The following is a 20,988-nucleotide window of genomic DNA, read 5'->3' on the forward strand; positions in this document are numbered from 1 at the left end:
TTAATTTTAAAAAAGCATGCACACAAGACACAAAAATAAGCTGCACATCAATACAATAACATGGTTGCCACTTGTGAGTGGAGAATGGACAAGAGGATAAAAGACCCTTGCAAAGACTAGAAAATGCCTTGAATCGAGGGAGGTGGGGTGTGAGTAATCTAGCCTTCTGCCCCTGGTGCCCCCATAAAATGAAAACAAAGAAGGGAGTGAAAGGTAAGACAGGCTGGCAGAGGCTGGAAAAGCTATTTCCAAGCTGGAAGCAACCTGGGTGCAGGAAATAGACTTCCCAGTGGTGAGGATCCCTACAGAGGAGGTGGGAGTTGGGTAGGGAGAAGCCTGTGGGAAACCCATGAGTACGGGTGGCCCAGAGGCTTTCAGGGTCTCTGAGTGCAGAAACCTGAGAAAACTCCCTTCTGAGCATCTTGTCCAGTATTATAATCTATGGGGAATTAAGGGTCTATGTCCACCCAGGAGTCCCACTGGGAAAAGGGAGGGCTCTTCTCCGAGGCTCTGTGATGGAGCAGCAGCGACCTAAGGAGGGCGGTGCTACCAAAGTTGCCCTGAGCAGCTGGCAGCTGAAGCTGGCAGGTCCAGCAGAGTGGCCTGCTCCAGAGCCCCACAGGGGTGTCCAAGTCACAGAGGTGGGGAACTCTGAGGGAGAGCTGCTGAGGAATGGGGCTAAGGCCCCATACTGTTTTGTAACATACTTTCAGCATCCTGTCAACATTTTCTGATACCAAATATCCTTCAGTAACACTGTAATGGTTTTACAGGGTACATGCCCCTCACTTATTATTTAGCTCCAGGTCCCACCCTCCCCTGCTCCCCTCTGCCTCACAGGTAGGGTAAGCCAACGGGAGACACTGCAGAAAACTGGAGGGTGGGAGGGAGAAGCCAGGGTATTTCTAACCACCTCCCACTCCAGCTCTGTGGTTCCAGCTTTCGGAATCTGGCCCAGCCGTTGGGATAGAAGTGGGGTTTTTTTGATGTTGCTAATCTCTGGGTTGCTTCTCTATACTGTGGGACTTAGCTCTCCTATCACCTGCATAACCAAGTCCTTGTGTTAAAATCTGTTCGAAATAACTGGAGTAGATTGTCTTCCTGACCGGACCCTGGTACAAGGTAGGCAGACCCACGGTATGGAGTTCCCCTATTTTGTTATTTTAAGTTATACAGTTGCCAGTACCCTTAAAGCTAAATCTTGGTCTCCAACTATGTGTACTTCCTCTGCACAAATTTCTAGAAAAGTACACAAAACATGGATATTGACTATTTTTGGTGGATATTGCCTATTTCCCTCCTAAATAATTATACCTTGCATTTCCACCAATAGTATATGAGAATGCTCCTATAATCTCACTAATGTGAAGTCCGAAAAATAGGGTCTAATTTAAATTCCTTTTCCTTTATCACCAGCTAGGTTGAGTTTTGTGCGCTGGCTATCTCTAGCACTCTGTTAGCCTTGATCTGCCTCTCCCTTCAGTTATTGTCAAACAGGGCCATGTCAAAGTCAGTGGGCATCACCAGGAACCTGTGAGAAGTTTATTTCCTAGGTTTGTATTCTGCTTATTAGGGAGAGGGTTTGAAAGACCGTAAGGATAGGACAGAGGCAAGTGCTTTTTAGATGTTCATATAAGGGCTTTATATCCTGAATGTGAGTCACATATGCCTACACAGAGACTACCCAGAGTCCCTGAGGGTTCTGCTACATCTCAGCCAAACTGTTTAAACAGTAGACTGCTGGGCCAGCCATGGTTCTTCAGTGGTGCTTGAAATCTAGGGGCTCAAAGACGGCCTAGGGAAAGTCATCTACCTTCCCGTTCCATTGGGACTGTGTTTCTGGAGTGAGAAATATCTGGGGTCAAGGCCAAGAGTTAGCTACATGCCTGTCAAGCACATATAGTCAAAATCAAAACACTCATCAACTACTCAGATGGGCCAGGAAGTACTAATATCCTCAAAAGGTGACTGCACTCTTGAAAAATGCTCATGAATCACACACTGAATATTTTGAAAAATGTTAAAATTTATTAATAGTTAACATCACACAGTTAATTCAACTAGTTCTTTATTGTACATGACAACATCTTCACTAGACTGAGGGCTCAAGGATTTGAGATGATCTGCTATTGAGCACATCCCAGTCAAAGACTGAGAGTCAATGTATTTACACGGGCAAAGCAGCGTCAGCAAGGAACTGTCACCTAACTGTGGGAACACAAACATTCAAACTGCATTTTCCAGCTTTCCTTTTTGGAAACCAACAACACATCTTAAATAGCCACACACACAGCTCTACCTTTTAAAAATGTGCAATTTCATAGATGGTACCTAATTTTCAAGTTGAAAAGTTAAGGTTCATTTCTATTTCTTGAGCATCCTTTAATGAAACACAAATCTAGACACTGTTCCAGTACAAGTTTGATAAATGTGCAAAAATTGGGTGCTATTGAGTCGTGTCTTTCCATTTTTCTGTTTTGATCCTCGTATCCTACTCAACATTGTTAAAAGGCCATCCCCTCTTTATTATGAAGTATTCAGGTTTAACGTGTGGGGGTGCGATCATTTTAGGGCAGAAGTGGGTTTTCAGATTCAGAATTAACTGTACTCTAAACAGCAGGGTAAGGAAGGTTTTATGTCTCCCCTCACCACGGCCCCAACCCCGCACCAAGCAGTTTGAAATAAACACTTCTTGCCAAAACAGCTCAGCGTAAGGAAGTCTGTGGACAACACCTCTCGTAGAACATTCACAAAACAAACTGAAGGTGAAGTTTGCTAGGAGGGCACAAATCCACCAAAAGCGCCGTCCCTGAAGTTTCGTTTGTTTGATTGTTTGTTTTGGTTTGGTTTGCTATCAACAATTAGACAATTTTTTAAATGTTTTTGGTGGCTTCGTTTATCTTGTTAGAGAGGTTTAAAATACTAATAACTGCCCTAAGAATGGAGATTTCTAAGCAGAGTCTATTTGAAATGATTCCTGTTTCCTTTGTTAACATCTCATGTAATATGGCTCCAGGAAAGTCCCTAGATTGAGCAGCCAGTTTCTGTGGTTTCTTCAATCCATAGCCCCAGGCTCCTTCACGCTGTCCCCAGCCACCTTCCAAGTTTCTGAGTCTGCAGGGAAAGGAGCTGGCAAGGAGCTGCTTGGCCATTCGCTCACCCTAAAGAGGCGTTCCTTCTCTTCCTGCAGATGAATGAGGTATTTCTAGTAACCAATCAGTGTCTTCATCTCCCATCCTTTAACTACACTGGTCTACTAATGAGACCCTGTGTATTTACAGACTTAACAAATTAACATATAAATACGTTACATACAACCGATCGTTACGTACAGTGTCAAAATGAAGGAGCGGATGTACTTCAGGAACTAAATACATTTCAAATATAAATTAAAACGAAAATACAGTGTTTCCACTTCTGCAGGAAAAAATGTTTAAACAGAACAAAAAGTCTTCCCTCCCCCAAAGGTCCACTGCTTATGGATGACTTGTGAACCCACAAGGAGACGTGACAACAAGCCCACTCACAGGACTCTTGGCTTTGGTTTTGCTTGCTCAGACTCAGGATGCTTTGATTCCAGGAACAGCATCCACTGGAACCCACTAGGCAAACGTCTAAAGATGAGGTTGAGGAGGGGCTGCCACATGGCTATCCATGGGTTTCCCCTCCATTGCGGCCCCTCCTCCCTGCCTATGGGAGAATCAGGCTCAAGTCAGTGGAGACCTCTCAGATCTCTGAGAGGAGAAATAGCATCAACTTCCATGCTGGGGGATGCTCTCCACCTAGAAATGTCATGTTCAGGCTCCAAGGTGAAGCAACCATATTTTTTCATTAGTGTCCCCACCCTGTAGGATTATACAGGGACATGGAATTTGGCCAGGGGGATTACTAAAGGTTAAATTTTTTTTCAAGTTTTAAGAGAACCAATGGTAATTGTTGTGACAAGTGTGAACAAACCCTTACTTCAAATTGTATTTATCTCAGGAGGGCTAAGCCTTGGGTACCAAACTCTACAGTGAGTAGACAGAGACAAAACCCCGTCCAATAATGTCCTCTCTGCCAAGGAAAAGCCAAGGGGTCTGTCTCTGACACAAGGGGATCAACTTATAATTTAAAGCAGGAAAGAAGGGAAACCAGAGGAAGTCCTTCCAATTTCAGGGGCTCTACCGCTGTCCAGCCTCTCGGATGCGACAGGCCACAGCAGTGATGAGAGCCGCCCCCTTCCCGCTGCCATCCTCCGACTCCAGGAAGGACACATCACATTTTGGAGCCAAGTCCTTCACCGTCTCATGCATGACTTTGGCAAAGCTGGAAAAGTTGGGAAGAAGACAGAAAAAAATACCTTAGTCATAATTGATTTGTGTCCTCAGAGATGGGACCCTAAGAAGTGATGCTGGAAACCCAGGAATAATTGAGATGGGAAAGAGGATGACAGCTACCATGTACTAAACACTATGTATTGTGTTTCAGAAAACTGAAGCTTGGAGAGACTAGCAACATGTCCGAATTCTATGTCACAGTGGGCAAGTGGGAAGCTAAGATTCAACTCTAGGACAAAAGTCTGAGACTCTGGCAAGCTGTGTTCTTAAAACTAAGCAGTGAAAGAGAAGTTCAGCAGTCGTGGACTCCACAAGCATACCTTGCAGAAGTGTATATATAACCTGTTCATCAACTCTGGAGGGAAGGATGAAGCGCCACGTGTGTGATATTCTATTTTCCAGAGGTATTAACTCACATCAGACTCATATCTAACCCAAAATGTCACTAAAGGCAAAAGGAGCAGACTTAGGAGGGTGTGTTGAAAGATGACAGAAATCACAGATTCTTCCTGATATGGAACTAGAGAAAGAGACAGTTTGTCATCATCTCCCCACCATAGCAGGGACAAGTTGCTCCTCCCCATCTGCAGAGCTGAGGACAGAGGCTCCTAACACCAAGCCCCAGTGCTGGTGGCTGGACTTCTGGCCCCCTTCCGACCCTCACTTGGGACTGAGGTTCCTATTTTCACAATGACACTGATCATCAACAAGAGAAACTCGGAACTTCTCAAGGTCCAGTCTTTTCACTAACTGTGTAGACCCTGGGCAAGTTTCTCAGCTCCCTGAAACAATCATGGTGACAGCAGGTGACCATTCAATCGATGAGTCTCTCCATCCTACCTCATGTCCAGGCAAGGGGCACAGCTCTATTCTTTTAACTTTTAGTTGAAGAGCTTCTAGGGGAGAGGGACTGAGGCACTTCCTAATTTTAAAACAATTTATTCAACATATGCAAGTGAGGGAAGAAAGGAGAAGAGAAATAGTGATGAGAGGAGAAAAGGGAGAAGAGATGGAGAAAGACAGGAAAAAGAGTAAAAAGAAAAGGGAATTCAGTACTTCCATACCACAGGGGAGGGTGGAAAACTTCTTCTACAGAGGGCTAGACGATAGGTATTTTGAGCTCTGTAGGTCATATGGTCTGCTGTTATAGCCAAAAGCAGCCACAGACAACACATAAACAAGTGGGCGTGGCTGTATTCCAGTAAAACTTTAGTTACAAAAACACTTGTAGCTATAATCTGCCAACCCCTCCCCTAGACTGTAGAAAAAAATCTTGATCCAGAGTTCCAGCATACATTTACTAGAATGTTGACAGGAGCACTGCTTATAATAATCAAAACCTAGAAATAACCCAAATATTCATCATTAGAATAAATTATAGTATAGTCATTCAAAGGTATGCTATACAGCCTTGAAAATGAATTAACTATGATTGCAGACTTCAATGTGGATGCATCTCAAAACCATAAATGTGGTGTGAGAAAAGTCAGTCACAAAAGAAAAGATGTCATATGGTAAGTTCAAAATTAAGTAAAACTAAACAATGTAGATGCATAGGTAGATATATGGAGGGGGAAAAGGAAGCCATAGACTTAATCACCCCAGCACTCACTCATGGTAGGGGGGACTGAAGTGTGCAGTTGGGAGGGGCTCACAGGGGGCTTCCTAGCTGGGTGGTAAAACACAGACCTACTTCTAGTTATTAATCTTTAAACTATAATATATATATATATATATATATATTATATGCACTCTTTGGAATGTCTGCTAATTTGCCATAAAACAAAGAGAGAGAGAGAGAAAGGAAAGCAAGGAAAGAATGGTGAGAAAGAGGGCGAAAGATGGGCAGGAAGAGTGGAGATCAGGCACTCACTGAGGGTGTAGCTTGTAGAGGGTCCCGTCCACGCCCACTGTCACTTTGAGGGTGTCCAGCCCACGGTTCTCTCGTATTTTGTCCACCACGGCGGCCATGCCTGCACCACAGAGCTGGGCTGCCCGCCGCGCCACCACCGTGCACACCTCCTTGACAATGATGCTATCGTCACAGGTGCTCTCGAGCCCTAGGTGGTGCAGGATGGCGCGGACCTGCAGCAGGGCCAGGCAGTCACTGGGCCAGGAGGAGAGAGTGAGTGGTCAGTCACATACCTAGAGGGCCTGGTGGCCTGCCACTCCGGGGCCTGGCTCCTTCATCAGAAGTGGTTCTGGGGGACCTGGCCTTCCGAGAGCTGGGGGTAAAAGCCACTGCCCCTGAGAGGTGGTTCCGTTCTTAAACTCAGTTCAGGAACTAGTGCTCATCTCACTGACCCTCACAGAGAGAACACGAAGAAACAGCTCCTTATGCCACTTTGCCCAGGCAAGGTAGGGCACTGCTGCTACAAAACTGACACTCAAAACAAAAGGAAATTCACTGTCCATGTATTCCACTTATTTGGAAATATTGACAGTAAAGACAGTGATGATGCTCACATGCGACAGTGTTCAGTTTCAAAGCCCTTTCCTGTCCAATCTCTCATTGTTCACAGGTCAGCAGGACAAGCATCACCCACCAACATTAAATGCCTGTTCTATTCCTACTCCCCCACTCTGGGTTGTCTGAAATCTACTTGTGCACTATTTATGAAACAAAGATAAATAAAATTATAAGAAGAAAATAAACAGACATGCAAACTAGAACAATATTCTATTCACTGATGCAGATGCCCTAGGGCCCCACTCATGTACGCCAACCAGTTCCTGTTTTCCTATATGCATGAGAGTAATAATGACGCAGCATTAATTTTTAAAAGGCTCTGAAATTCAGTATTCTAATTTGGAGCAGACTTCTCCACCACTAGACTGGAGGAAGAAGGCTTTGCTTTAATGAGCCGCCACAAGGCATGTTTCTGCATTGCCTGACATGCCAACCTCACCCAATCCTGGTTGCCTTATTACTGCAGCCAGCACTTAAGAAGAACCCTTTTGCCAAGCGTAAGTGCCTTAGTGGGTTATCTTCCTCCGTGCATTCCAATTTACATTCTATGAGCAGCTATATTTCTTTCTACCTTTGAAATTGGTCTAAAACCCAACAGTACTTCTTTGCACAGGCTCATCCAGCTTACCATGATTTTTCATGAGAATATTATATATTTTCCCTTAAAATGCCAACAGTTCATAACGTACTTTAAAACAACACTATATAGATACAAACATGTGAGCTACTAAACTGACCTTTATGTAAGCCACACCCTGATCTTACTTGAACTGTGCAAATCCCAGCTTGTCTGTCCATGAAAAGGGGAATATACAGTCTATCCTATTCCAGGTCCTAAATTCTCACCTCTCAATCTGAGACAGGAACTTGGTTTCAAAGATTCCCCGTGTCTTGAGCCGCTCCGAGATGCGGCCACGGAAGAGCAGCCCATGCTTGGTGAAATCGATGAGGATGTTACGCACAATTTCGCCCAAGTACATGCCGCTGATCATTTTCTCGAACCTGCAATGCAGGTAATGTTCATGGAGGTTAAGAAGGAAGATGGCGGGATGTGCTGAGACACACCAGCTCCGTCACCCCCATCGCATTAGAAGGTAGAGGGCATACAGGTTCCCCTTCGTGGGGAGGAAATGCTATTTGACTCACTGAGGCAGGATTCCTGGCATCCACACATACTGACTCATAGCCTTCGGTAAAACGTGTCCTGAGGCCCAAGGGGTTCCCTGAGATTGACCCCGTTTTATGGTTTCATTTCCCTTCCAAGGCTTATTCCCAACTCCTCAAGAAGGAACCCACACCCAAACCCCACCACACTTCCAGAAGGGTAAGATGCTGTCTTAATCCCCTGCGTTGCTGAGAATTTAGCATGCCTTCTCTTCAGCCTAGTCACTTATTGCTCAAGTAACTAGTGCCAGCTGGAGACCCCTGTTCCGGCCACTAGGACGAAACATGACTACTCAGTGGCGTGAGGGTCTTCTGGCTCCACCTCGCGCCTTTAAAAACTCAGTGTTCTCGGTTTCAACCAAAACCCCATCATCAGTCAATCTTGTCTTACTCCAGCCTGTTTCTTTCATTAATGTTGCCTGCCTGGCTCCTGGAGGCATTTTAGCCTGTGACCTCTACTATAAACAAATATTTTGCAAAGTAGATTCTGCAGAAGTATGGTCCCTGATTAATCTAGTTAGGAAACACTATGTTCAACCTCTTCCTAATGGGATCCCACCATACCAGGGGCTTTGTGATGCTGGGGCTACCCCCTTGTCCAGTATGACAGTAGAGGGTGCTATATACTGGATGGATGGAGGAGAAAGAAGTTTGCTGTTATTGCTTCCTATTCCTATCTGCCTCACCCCAGCAATGCTTCTTCACCCTGAAGGCAGCAGGTGGTTCAACTGTCTGTTTTTCCTCAAGTTCCAGATCTAGGTTTTAATACTCTCTCCCACCTGTTCTCCTAGACCTCAGGGTAGGAGCTGATTGCTACCTATACTAACTGCTCCTCAGCATCCCTTTTGTCCTTTCATCCCTCTAAAACCTGTGTGACCAGTTCCCTATGAAATTCTCCTTGCAACATAACTGTTGTGATTTGTTTTCCCAGCTGGACTTCAAGAACCTCACAGTCCAGCAGGGGGAAAAAGACTTAACCCAGAACTTTCCAGATGTATTTGACAAGAAGCCCTTTCCAAAGACGTCTCTTCTATTAACATCTCAAGAGAATGGGTGTCCCGGGATTTGCTGTTGTGGAGGACCAGATCACTCGTCAATGTTCAGCTCTGAGATGAACATACCAGGGCCTACATGCAGTCGGGTGCCTACCTCTGTTTGCCAGGGTTGAGGGAAAGTTCATCCACAGCTGCATCAAATTCTGTGCGGAGGTCCTCGAGGCATCCGTTGTCCCCGAAGGCCCCCCACTCCATGTTGACACACATCCTCCCCTCATCCCCTTCCACCAGCTCCACATTCCGCATCTCCTCCATGTAGCAGGCGTTGCTGCCCGTGCCTGCCAATCAAGAGACGTCCGCCAGGGCCTCACTCTGCACTTTCCGCCCTCCCACCCTAGGCTGTGTGTCCCCACGCAGGAAGGACAGCCCGAGTCCTTACCAACAATGAGGCCAACTTCACAGTGAGGGTCTTCATAGCCACAGGTCATCATAGTCCCAACTGTGTCATTCACCACAGCAACCACATCCAGGTCAAACTCCTGAGAGCAAGAGCAGATCCCAATCCACAAATGAACCACAATATTCTCCCTTCAGACCCTTGCAAGGGAGATTTAAATGTATCTAGAACGTGTAAGGCAGGGCTCATTTTCTCTGCTCCAATATCACCTCTTCAGAGACCCTCCCTGGTTATGCTAAGACTGTCCTTCCCCAGCCCGCTCACCCTGTCCCCACCCAGCTTCATCCTCCTTCATAGCTCAGGAGCACCTGACATTAGCTCATGCGATTGTTTGTATAACAAGAGCTTTCTGTGGGCGTTCCTGAATCCCCAGTTGCCAAGAGCAGGGCCTGACACACAGTGTACACTCACCAACTGCTGAAGGACTAAGTTAACTCTCCCTCTGACCAACACAACTGCACTTAACCCTTCCCCCAGCTCTGAGCACACAGATCACTCGGGCCTCACGGCACGCCTCTCCCACCTCTCGCCGGTGGATGGCTTCCTTCAGCAGCGTGACCACGTCCTCACCCTCGCAGCCAGATGCCTTGAAGCCTTTAGTCCACTTGAGGAGGATGCTCTGAAAATCACACACGGGCAGGGATGTGGATATCAGAGAAGGGCTCCTGGGTCATTTTCTAGTTCACAACCTCACTGGTTACACAGATGTCCTTTAGAAACCAATCATCTCACCCACAAACTGTTCTAAACCTGTTTCACCTACCGGGAGTGCCTCCTGTGCGACAGGTACTGGGCTAGGCACAGCCCATGTGTCACAACGTTTAATCCTCACAGCACTTTTGTGAAATGTTTCTCATTATCATGCCCATTTTACAGGTAACTGTAGCTCTGGAGTAACTTGCCCAAGGCCTACAGCTTGGAAGAGAGGAGGACTCACCCCCAGGCCCACCAATTCCAATGGATGGGCTCATAAGCACCATACGACTGCCCCTGCCAAGGAACTAAGTTCTATACGCTTGGTTCTTTCACTGGGAAAAGCAGTTGGCCCTGTACATCGTACAGAGGGGTGGGTTTGTGTCTCTAAATTTTCAGACTCCAGTACGAAGTGAACAAGTACCCTTCACTGTGTCAAAGGGCTCTCCAGGAGCAGACACATGGTGGCTTTCAATATGGGGGACTGTTTCATATACTGTTCCCTCGTTCCCTCTTTGCTGCCATAGCCCATCAGGGAACAAACATCAAGGACCCTCAGGCCCCCTTCCTGAGAGGTCAGAACCTATAAGTGGGCTGTGTGCTCACTATCCACCCACTTGTATGGTTTCTCCACGACTTGCTTGGTTGTTTATACCAACCAGCTTGGCATTTCATGGCCCAGGAGTTTGGTCTCACAAGTCCCGCTGTGTTCAGGTCCCAGGAAATTCGGAAAAACAAAGTACAATCTCAGCAGTGGCCTGGTTTACACACCCACATCCAAACAACTATGTGCTTATCTCCACCTGATTTTCTTGTCTACAAATTAGCTTGACGTCTCTGATGAAATTTTGTATTTGGCACTTTCAAAATGTACAAAATGTTCAAATTACATTATTGTAGGTGGTCCTTAATAATAAGACATGGAGAGGCCCCAACAGCTGAGGAGAACTGCCCGTGGCCACCAGCTAATCCAGGCAGCTTGAGGCCTCTGGACCTCAGCACCTGCTGGTTTTCCCATCAACAAGGTGATCTCAGCAGAGCAGAATCCAGCTTACAGACAGAACAGCAGACAAAACCCGGCTTCTGCTTCGTTTGTTCTTAGTTTTCACAGTTCTAGACGGAATGCATGCTCCTCACAGAAACTTAGAACATATGGTATAAAGTCCAATACAATGACCTGGAATTCTACAATTCAAGCACTAACAGAAACAGTTAACATGCCTTGGAAGCTACTAGATAAATATATAGACATATATACATGTTGCTTTCTTTGAAAAGTAAGATAGTGTCTGTTAAAAATATTTCAGTAGGAAAAGTCTGGAAGCATATACACTGGAATGTTATGTTTTTATCCTCCTATTAATCATGGTCTATATATTTCTATGTTATAGAGATTATACTTTTCTTAAAAATATTTTTTTAGTCTTACCACCAGTGTTCTCCCAAATCATTGAAACTTCTTTAAAAAAGTAGTTGCTGATATGAGGCCGTGAATGACTCATGATTTAACTATTTCCCAACTGTTGGACAACCTGGTTTGTTTCTACTGACTGTTATAATAAGCAATGTTTCATTAAATATCACATAAATATTTGATAAGTTTGATAAGTCCTTTTGGTAAACTGATGCAAATGTGAAGGCTTTAAAAACCAATGCATTGACACTGAAAAGAATAATATGTTGAGACAAAGAAGTCGGAAAAGCTAAAAGCAATACCGGGCTAGCTAACACTGGACAAACGTTAACAGCTGTTGGGAAATACTGGATTAGGCAGGGTCTTTATTGCGGGACTTCCTAAAACCTTACCTGTGCTAGTGCACGTGGTGAATTTAACTCTCAGAAGGGAGGAGTAGGAGGCATTTACAAAACTCAACTGAGAAGCGTAAGGCCTGCTGTTCCGGGGACCCTGTTGGAAACGCAGGCCTTTTCCTGCCACTGGGCCAAGCCCACTGTACCTACGACTGTTCCCACCTACACGCCTTTCTCCATACTGCCAGGCCTGCCTGCCTTTCTTCCTCAGCAACTCATTCTTCTGACCAAGTATTCCTCATGCCTTCCAGGTATGTGCTCAGAGTAACATCACCCTCAGGGCTTCATCATTCCACTGCTGCCCCATTCCAAAGAGCAGCTCTTGCTTTTCTGAGCTTGCTTCCTCAGTCCAGTTTGTTTGTAAGCACCTATAGCAGGAACCATGTCCTTTGTACCCTGGTAACTCCATCCACAGCATATGTCCACCTGTACCAAGCATGTAAGCTTCTAGAACACCGATCGAGACAGAGAGAAACAACTGCTTAAATAAGAGTATTCTGATATCTAACATACCGATCATCTGCCCTGAGTAAGCCTAGGCATTGCCTACTCAGCCCTCCTACACTTCAACACACCCACGTCCAGAATATGTGGGAGCACCAGCTCTTCAACTACCTGCTTCCTTCATCCGAGGCAAGTTGACAGGGAATGAAAAGCAAAGGTGACACTAGAGAAACACCAGGGCAGCCAAGGGAGATGGAGTGAAATGTCCTGAGCCCAAAACAGGAGCCTCAGGAGCAGCTGAACCTAACTGACAGCATGGACTCATGTGTCAGGAAACCGGAGTGAAATCATGGCTTAGCCACTCCCAAGCTATATGACCTGAAAGATATTTGGCATCTCCCCAGACATTGTTTTCCTTTCTGCAAAACGGGTATACAAACACCTACCTTATATGGCTGCTCTAAGGGTTAAATGAGATTACACACACAGGAAGCCTAGGAGTACCTCGCATAAAATGCTGTAAAGATGTCAGTTGTTGATATTATTAGCATCATCATGATTATCCCAAGGATTGTTACCTGCTTGACCTCTACCAGCTCTGACTTGCTCATTCCCATCAACAAGCCCTTCCCCATGACTGGTCACTCATGCCCTTGTTTTCTTCCTCTCAGCTCAGCATTCTCCCCTGCTCGAAACTCCGGCTGGTTCAGAGTCAGCATAGCCCATAGGAGAGCCCTCCAGGAAGGCACTATTACCTCGTCCAGGCTGTTCTGCTGGCAGGGGAAGGAGAAGGTGAAACCCAGAGGCAGGGACACACCCTTCATGCCCATGTACTCAAGGAAGTCGGCGATGCACTGGACGATGTGGTCAAAAAGCTGCAAGGAGAAATGGGGCTCTGAGACGGGGACCCCTGGCCCGGGCGTGCCGCCCCACCAGGGTCTGGGCACCAGCTCGAGGCCTCCACCCAGGAGAAACACCAGCTCAGGCACACACCTAAGCAAAGGCCAGCCCAGGGCCCTAGCCCATGTAGCCCTCCCCAGGACCACAGGTGAGCAGAGAAAGCACTGTCCTCCCAGGTGAGAAGTGGGTGTCTCCTGCGGTCCCCTCCCAGAGGTGCCACCTTGCCTCACCTCATCCCCTGTGCCGTGCATGACCTCCCGCGGGATAGAGTAGATCTTGTTGTGCATCTCCACTCCACGTCGCTTCCCATTCCGCACGCGCACCAGCAGGACCCGGAAATTGGTACCCCCAAGGTCCAAGGCCAGGAAGTCACCTTTCTCTGGAAAATAAGCCCAGGAAGATGGTGCGTTGGGGCTGGAGAGAGTGACAGTCTAAACGCCTTCCCCTAACGGGGAGCTCTCCCAGGAGGCCCTGGACAACCTCAGGGTGATGGACTGTGAGCTCCACCTAATGAAGAAGAAAATAAGCTCCCCGGGACCAGAACCCTGCTGGCTCCTTAGTGGTTCTCAAATGAATTCAAGTTGTGGGGCCCCAGGAGTCACAATGAGCTCCAGAGCTCCAGAGCACAGGAAAGAAATGGTGTGACAGTATACTCCAGAATACAAAGACACGCCACTTGTACTAAATCAAAGGCCACCTTATATAAGTTTCTAGAATACAGAAGGAACAACAGAGTCCAACTCTTTAAAGGAAACTGAAGGGACATTTTTCTAGAATGAGAAAACCCTCCTTTTTAGGATAGTCACAACGCACTACGCGTGTCACACAGTTCCCATGCAACCCTCAGGCAGCCCTAAGAGGGAGGCATTGCATTCCCCTCTACGGAGGAGAGAGATCTGGCTGTGCTTAGGGCCACATAGCCAGAAGATGGTAGAGCTGGGACCGAGTCCCAGTCTCCAGCTCTGGAACCTGTACCAGATGTACCACACTGGCCTGGTCAATGATCATTTTTCTGAATTGGGAAAAGACCTCCATTTCTTAGATTGCAAGACCTAGAGCAGGGGTCAGCAATCTTTTTCTGTAAAGGGCTGGGCAGTAAACATTTGAGGCCTTATGATCCATAGTCCCTGCTGCAACCATACAACTTGGCCGTGGTAGCGCAAAGCAGCCATAAACAGCATGTAGGCAAATGGGCATGGCTGTGTACTAATAGAACTTTATTTACAGAAATAGGCAGTGGGTCATATTTAGCCCATGGACCTCAGTTTGCCAACCCCTGGCCTTATAAGAGCTAGCCCTGGGACCAAAATTCCTGATTTGAATCCCAGCTCTGCCATTTTTCGAGCTGTGTGAAGTTGGGCAGGTTTCTTAATTTCTCTGTGCCTAGGTTTTGTGCAAAACGGAATAGCTTATTAACAAACAAAATTAACTGCTAATCTCTGTTAACAGTTAAAAATTAAATGAACTAATATGTGTAGAATGCCTAGAGGAGCATTTGACACATAGTAAGCATTCATTAAGTATTCACTATTATCACCATTCAGTTTTAGCAGAGGAATGCCTTGGCTGAGACCACTGAACACTAGAATTTCCCAGTACTATAGCTGAAGAAACATGGTCAACAGTCTGGCCTGAACACCCAATGCTAAGGCTAAGGGAGTCCTCCCACAGCGATTGAAGCCTGTGGTGAGCTGGGTGGCAGCCCTGCCGCATACCTGTGCCATCAGGGGTGGCACACACGTAGGTGGGCAGCATCTTGACGGGGGCAGTGGTGTGAGTCTCCTTGCTCAGACCTCGCTCCATTTCTACCTTCATCCTCCTCTTGACCTCCAGCAGCTGCTCACGGCCCAGCTTCAGAGGCTCCAGGGTCTGCTGGCGGGCTCGGTGTTGATCGGCCAGCCGGTAGGCCACGGCTGTCACCATGGCTGCCCCCTTGCCACTGCCGTCCTCAGAGCGGAGGAAGCGGATGTCGCAGTCGGGCACCAGGCGCCGCACGGTCTTGTGAAGACGCTTGGCGAAACTGCAGTCACAGACGTGGGGTAAGAGGTGGGTGTCCGCAGTTAGAGTAAATGGTACACATGGCTGGGGTAGTAGCTCACCCAAATGACACCCCACATCCTCCCCCTACTCTCTCCCAAGTTAAGGGTCACTGTATAAAAGCTCAGGTGGCCTTCTGGGAAGCCAGTGTCACCTGCACGCACTCACAGAAGACCCCCTTCCCCTAGGCCACAGTTCCTTTGCCCAACTTATCAGCCTCAGGTGATTCTGACACCAACTACTATTCATGCTTCATCCTTCATTTCATTAGATGCTGCTTATGAAAGACCCAAAAAATAAAAAAGTCAAAATGCTCTCCTGGACTTTGGCTTCTCTTTGGCCCATTTCTGCCAACAATCCTAGAGGTGTCTGAACAGCTAAAGATCATAGGTGTGTCCAGCAAGAAATTCTTGTGTGGTGGCTGCTTGGAGCCATGGTCTCCAGGGCCTACTCCAAGCGTGGCATATAGGCCACCAGCATCGCTGGGGGCTGTTAGAGATACAGGATCTCAGGCTGAACACAGACCTTCTGAATCAGAATCTGCCTCTTAACAAGATCCCCAAGTAATTCGTGTGCAGTTTAAAGTTTTGGAGCTTTGGACGAGGAGCCCAGGGAATGGAATAGCTGAGACCTTCCACATCTACCTTCACTTAATGAAGGCCCATTGACCTGGCACTCATATTAGGTGAAAATGATGGGATAGTAAGCGGGCACAATTGAGAGAAATCCTTCAGGTCCCAACTGAAATTTGAGTATTTCTGCACTTATGACCAAGGGATCAAAACACGGAGGGCAGGTCAGGATCAAATCAATACCCAGGTGAGCCAGAGAAGCTGGAAATAAGAGGGTGCAGAAAAAGAGCCCCTAGAAGCCAGGAGAGCTCTGAGTAAAGCCCTAGTTGGCAGACTTCAGAAATAGCCTCCACCCACGCCAAGGAAAACACACTCCCAGCTCCCGCTTGCCCCACTGGGAGCTTTTATTCTACAAAGAACCTCAACTCTGTGGTCCATCTCCACCACCCCACAGTGCCAAACAGGGTTCCCGTGGAGTCAGGCCTCTCAGAGGCCCCGAATGCTCGCTTACTGGGGATGCTTCTTGTAGACAGAACCGTCCACCCCGATGGTGGAGCGCAGCCGCTCCTCGCCCTTGTTCTCCTTGATGCGCCGCAGGACGGCTGCCAGCGTAGCCGCGCACAGGCTGGCTGAGCGTGTGGACACGATCTGGCAGACCCGGTGAGTGGCCACACAGTCCTGCTGTGTCGGGTCCAGGCCCAGCCGCACCAGGATCTCACGGGCCTTCCGGATGCCATCCTTCTCCCTGGGAAACAGAAACAGCGTGTGGGCAGGGGTCCACTCACTGTGGCCAGTGGGCGGGGTATGTGGGCCGACAAAGAAAGCCCTCGGCTCCAGCAAACACTATGTCCCAGGGAGGGCAGACACCCACCTCACTGCTCTGTCTACCTATGGGGGGGCGGGGAGCAGTGAATAAGGAGGAGAGGAACACACACACACACACACACACACACACACACACACTCACGCACACACAGAGTATTTCAGGTGCCCATTTTTCCCCCAACGAGAACAACTGATTTTTCTCACGCACATCCTATGGGAGGACACGGCCCTGGCCTTGGGGCTTTTATGCACCAAGTTGTGTGTGTGTGAGTTTGCCTTCCTCAGGTTAGTGGGAATGGTGTCCCGCTGACCACAGGAGCCCAGCTGTGGAGCCCATCCTATTTTCTCTCTATAAGGCAGTCAGAGTCTATTGCACTTCACAATGGAGTCAGCGCTGCTTTACCTTGCGTCTAAAGATGGCGATAAAGGGTTGATGCTATGAGATTAGCTCTCTTCTTAGGGGAACTAAGAGCCACACAAATATGAGTACTGTCATCCCCTCCAACTTTAACAAGTAGGTACCGTTCCTTCAAGAATTCCACTTAAAACAAAGTCATTTGAACTGTCTCACTGCTCTCTTTAGCACCAAAATCACCTCCTCCCCACCATCTGGTGCCTGAGACAAGGCCTCATCCAGCGACAAGTGGAAGTCTCAAGGACAGGAAACCAGACCCAGCCCTTTGGATGCTGTTAACTGGAAACAAAACTCAGGCCATCCTCACTCCCACGCCTGCCGCTCTGTGAAGACATAGGTAGGCCTCAGCCCTAACTTTTGGAAATAAAGGGGTCAATCTCGGGGCCATCCAAGGACCTATTTTTCTGTTATGAAGCAGGGTCAGGACAGAGCCCTTTTTGAAAATCACCAACAGGGAATGAAATGTCAGAGCTTCAGGAGAAGGGAAAGGAAGTAGATGCAAGTGAGTCGTTAAAGGACCCACAGGGAGCCCCCAGCATTAAGCTTAGGTCCCTGGGCCAGGCAGGAACACGAGTGCAAAAGCACGAGTCCCTGCATGGGGGACAGCTGTCCCCAGCACCATGAGTTACTTCAGTAGTCGGCACGCTCAAGACAGACAAGAGTGGAGACTCTCTGGCCGGTGACATCAAGCCACAGGCCTGCCATGTGAGGCCCAGGCCTCACACTGGGGGAGACCCTCCTGCCATCCACATTTGAAGGATCAAGGGCCCATGTGTCTTCCTCATGCCCCAGCCACCTGTCCACCCTTCTGGGGTCCCAGTGAACAGAGAAGGACCCGAAGCTTACCCTTCAATATCTGAAACATCTTTGGTCTCAAAGTGGCCCGTGGCGAGGAGTTCAGGGCTGAGCTTCCCCCCAAAAAGCAGCTCCTCCTTGGCCATCTTCACTAGGATAAGCCTCACCAGCTCCCCCATGTACATTCCACTGATCATCTTCTCAAATCTGCCGGGAGGGACACACCAAAAAAATTAAGTCTCTGCTGCCAGTGAACTCGCAACCTCCTTGTGGAAGCAGCATGCACACACGTGGGGCTGATGCAGGACAAAGCGCTAACTTATGCGGCACTGACTAGGAGTGAGAGGTGTAGAGAAGTGATGGCATTTCCTTCTCTGGCAAGGAAACGCTCTTTTAAAATGAAATCTTATGTAGAACCTCAATATTGATTTACAAGAGGAAAAAAAAGGTCAGTCTGATTAAATTGGGGGCACAGGGCCAGCAGCTCATCACCTCACACTGTCCCTCCCCTTGCAGGCCATTTTTGGATTCCTGAGAAAACTGTGAAAACAACCTGGGGTGGGGAGGATGATGAGACAAGAGTAGAAGGACAGATTGGGACAGGTGAGAAGGGGGACCAAGTGCCAGGTGGTCTTGGGAATCTGGGAGTGAGCCATGTTGGAAGTTTCCGAGGAGGAAGGTGACAGGATAGCTGAGAGGGCAGTTGGGTAATTTATTTTTCAACACTAGGTGACACTGTTTTCTTTACAAGATCGTCTTTCTGGCTTAGATATGTGACAGGAGAAACCAAGCCCTTACAATTCTTTCTAGCAAAAAAGGCCCTTTCTTGGTATCTTAGAAAGGATCTAGGTCCTAGAGAGAGGAGGCGTGCAGGGCAGGGCCTTGGGGCACTAATCTACGCAGACCTTCAGAGGAGGCCCAGAGCAGGGGTGTGGATGGGATTCCAACGTCACCTGGTGCAAACTAAAGAGAGGAAGCCGGGCCCTCGGGAAGTGACTTGCTCAAGACCCAAAGCCAGGTATGGCAGAACCGGAGCTAAGTGGAGAGCTGGCAAAACTGCCTGAGCAGAAGGTATGTTTAAAATGTTTAAGCACCAGCACAGGCACGCTGCCTGAGAGGTAGCCCAGCTTCAACAGTAAGGAACTCACAGGTCTGCTTCTGAGCCTTCTCCAAAACAGCTGGTTCTACGACAGATAGGGGAGGGGGCCAGTGGGGCTCTGAAGTGTGAGTGGTAAAAGTTTTTATTTCAGTTTTTAAAAACACTTTGTTTCAGTCAATGTTTGGAAAATATTTATTTAGAAACATATAAAGAGTGAAAAAAAGTTCCTCCTCAAGCCCAGTAATAACTTCAGGGACAGCTGACACGTTGGTACATGTCCTCTCAGCACTTTTTTTTTTCTTTTTGAGCAGTTTTTTCAGTCCATGGATTTCTCACCAGCCATGGCAGACACAGCCAGTCTATGAAATGGACTCATGTTTCAACATGTGAGAGAAGCTTGTGACTTAAATAAACTGTGCTTTGAGGAAGCAAGGACTCCCCCTGTAAAGAAAAGGACTCTCTTTTATAAAGCTGGTTTATAGGGTTAGATTTTCCTCTCCAAGCAGGGGTTGGTACTAGAAGATTTCCTACAACAGTCACAAAACCAGTAAGACCAGAGTGGGCATGGGAATTCCCTGGTGGTCCAGCTGTTAGGACTCCACGCTTTCACTGCCCAGGGCCCTGTTCAGTCCCTGGTTGGGGAACTAAGATCCCGCAAGCCTCGAAAAAAGACCAGAGACGGCCTGATTGCTCAAAACGTTTTGTAACTGCCTTCAGAGCTTGCAGCAATCCCTGTTTCAAGATCTTTAATAAGGACGTTGGGCAAATGTTTGTGAGAGTGAAATAATGTTTTGTAAGAATCAAAAGTAACAAAAGGGCTTCCCTGGTGGCGCAGTGGTTGGGAGTCCGCCTGCCGATGCAGGGGACACGGGTTCGTGCCCCGGTCCGGGAAGATCCCACATGCCGCGGAGAGGCTGGGCCCGTGAGCCATGGCTGCTGAGCCTGCGCGTCTGGAGCCTGTGCTCCGCAACGAGTGAGGCCACAACAGTGAGAGGCCCACGTACCGCAAAAAAAAAAAAGTAACTAAAAACCAAGTCTGACCAGGTTGGAGAGACTTCAGGGGTCCAAAATGCTAGAGCCCCTCCTCCAGTCCACTCCAGGATCCTGGCTGGACCACAGGTCCAGGGAAGGTGGCCAAATGGGCTCCTTAACCAACTTTTCTACAGGCCTTGGGTCTGGCTACGGCTGGAGCGGGATGCCCTGGGACTGCTGCGACCCAGCCTAGCTCATAATAGGCAACGCTGCAGGGGTCTGAGTCAGAACCTCAGCCAGTAATTAGGAGCCAACTCTCACAGCTTCATCCCCTGGGCAGTGACAGAGCTGGGAACTACAAAAGGAGCTTTCAGATCCCTACTCTTTGCCATCTCAACATGGCTTTCCTTACGTGGTGCACAAACTGTTTCTATGGACAGCTTACAGACTGAAGGTGGAAAGAAAGAGCGGGCTGCACACTTGGAATACGAAGAATACGACCTTCTAAAATGACTGCTCTGAGACACCCAGTCACATCATTACCCACAATCTGTTTTGTCCGCTTGCTCTATCTTTTTTAGAGATCTCTCAGCAACTGATAGTCACAATGTATTAGGAAGCACAGCATTCCCATAAAGCAGTGGGTGTCTTGGCAACTTTTGGGGGCTCTAAGGTTGTAAAGTAAAAATGAGAACCACCCCCGGCCCTGGCCAGCCCCCACCTCAGCTCTGGAGCCCACCCCCTGAGCCCACCGCACACAGGGTGGCTGCTTACAGTTGCTTCCCGGGGTTCAGAGAGCCCATGTCGATCTCCTGGTCGAACTCCGTGCGGATGTCATCGAGCGCGCCATCATCCCCGAAGGCTCCCCACTCCATGTTGATACACATACGTCCCTCGTCGCCCTCCACCATGTCGATGTGGCGCATCTCTTCCATGTAGCAAGCATTGCTGCCCGTGCCTGGACAAAACAAGGGACTGCTCAGCACCCACCCGCACCATCCTCCCCCCAAACCCCACATCCC

The 20,988-nt window shown here is 48.0% G+C and overlaps 1 protein-coding gene across 2 annotated transcripts in view; it reads right to left on the reverse strand.

Moving 5' to 3' along the window:
* Window positions 1-2,006: 2,006 nt before the first annotated feature.
* Window positions 2,007-20,988, reverse strand: part of HK2 (hexokinase 2) — a 61,500-nt gene continuing 42,518 nt past the window's right edge. Inside the window, exons 7-19 of one of the 2 annotated variants that reach the window (XM_082642141.1) lie at window positions 20,741-20,924; window positions 19,044-19,079; window positions 17,947-18,102; window positions 16,372-16,605; window positions 14,967-15,271; window positions 13,482-13,630; window positions 13,107-13,226; window positions 9,929-10,024; window positions 9,388-9,487; window positions 9,103-9,286; window positions 7,636-7,791; window positions 6,193-6,426; window positions 2,007-4,308 (exon numbers count right to left, since the gene is read on the reverse strand). In XM_082642141.1, the coding sequence (XP_082498267.1) occupies window positions 4,164-4,308; window positions 6,193-6,426; window positions 7,636-7,791; window positions 9,103-9,286; window positions 9,388-9,487; window positions 9,929-10,024; window positions 13,107-13,226; window positions 13,482-13,630; window positions 14,967-15,271; window positions 16,372-16,605; window positions 17,947-18,102; window positions 19,044-19,079; window positions 20,741-20,924 (2,099 nt within the window). In that variant the 3' untranslated portion in view covers window positions 2,007-4,163. The remainder of the gene's footprint in view (window positions 4,309-6,192; window positions 6,427-7,635; window positions 7,792-9,102; window positions 9,287-9,387; window positions 9,488-9,928; window positions 10,025-13,106; window positions 13,227-13,481; window positions 13,631-14,966; window positions 15,272-16,371; window positions 16,606-17,946; window positions 18,103-19,043; window positions 19,080-20,740; window positions 20,925-20,988) is intronic. The other variant, XM_082642142.1, reaches the window with a different exon arrangement.

Source organism: Mesoplodon mirus (assembly GCF_964341445.2).
Source record: "Mesoplodon mirus genome assembly, chromosome: 14".
NCBI lineage: Eukaryota > Metazoa > Chordata > Mammalia > Artiodactyla > Ziphiidae > Mesoplodon > Mesoplodon mirus.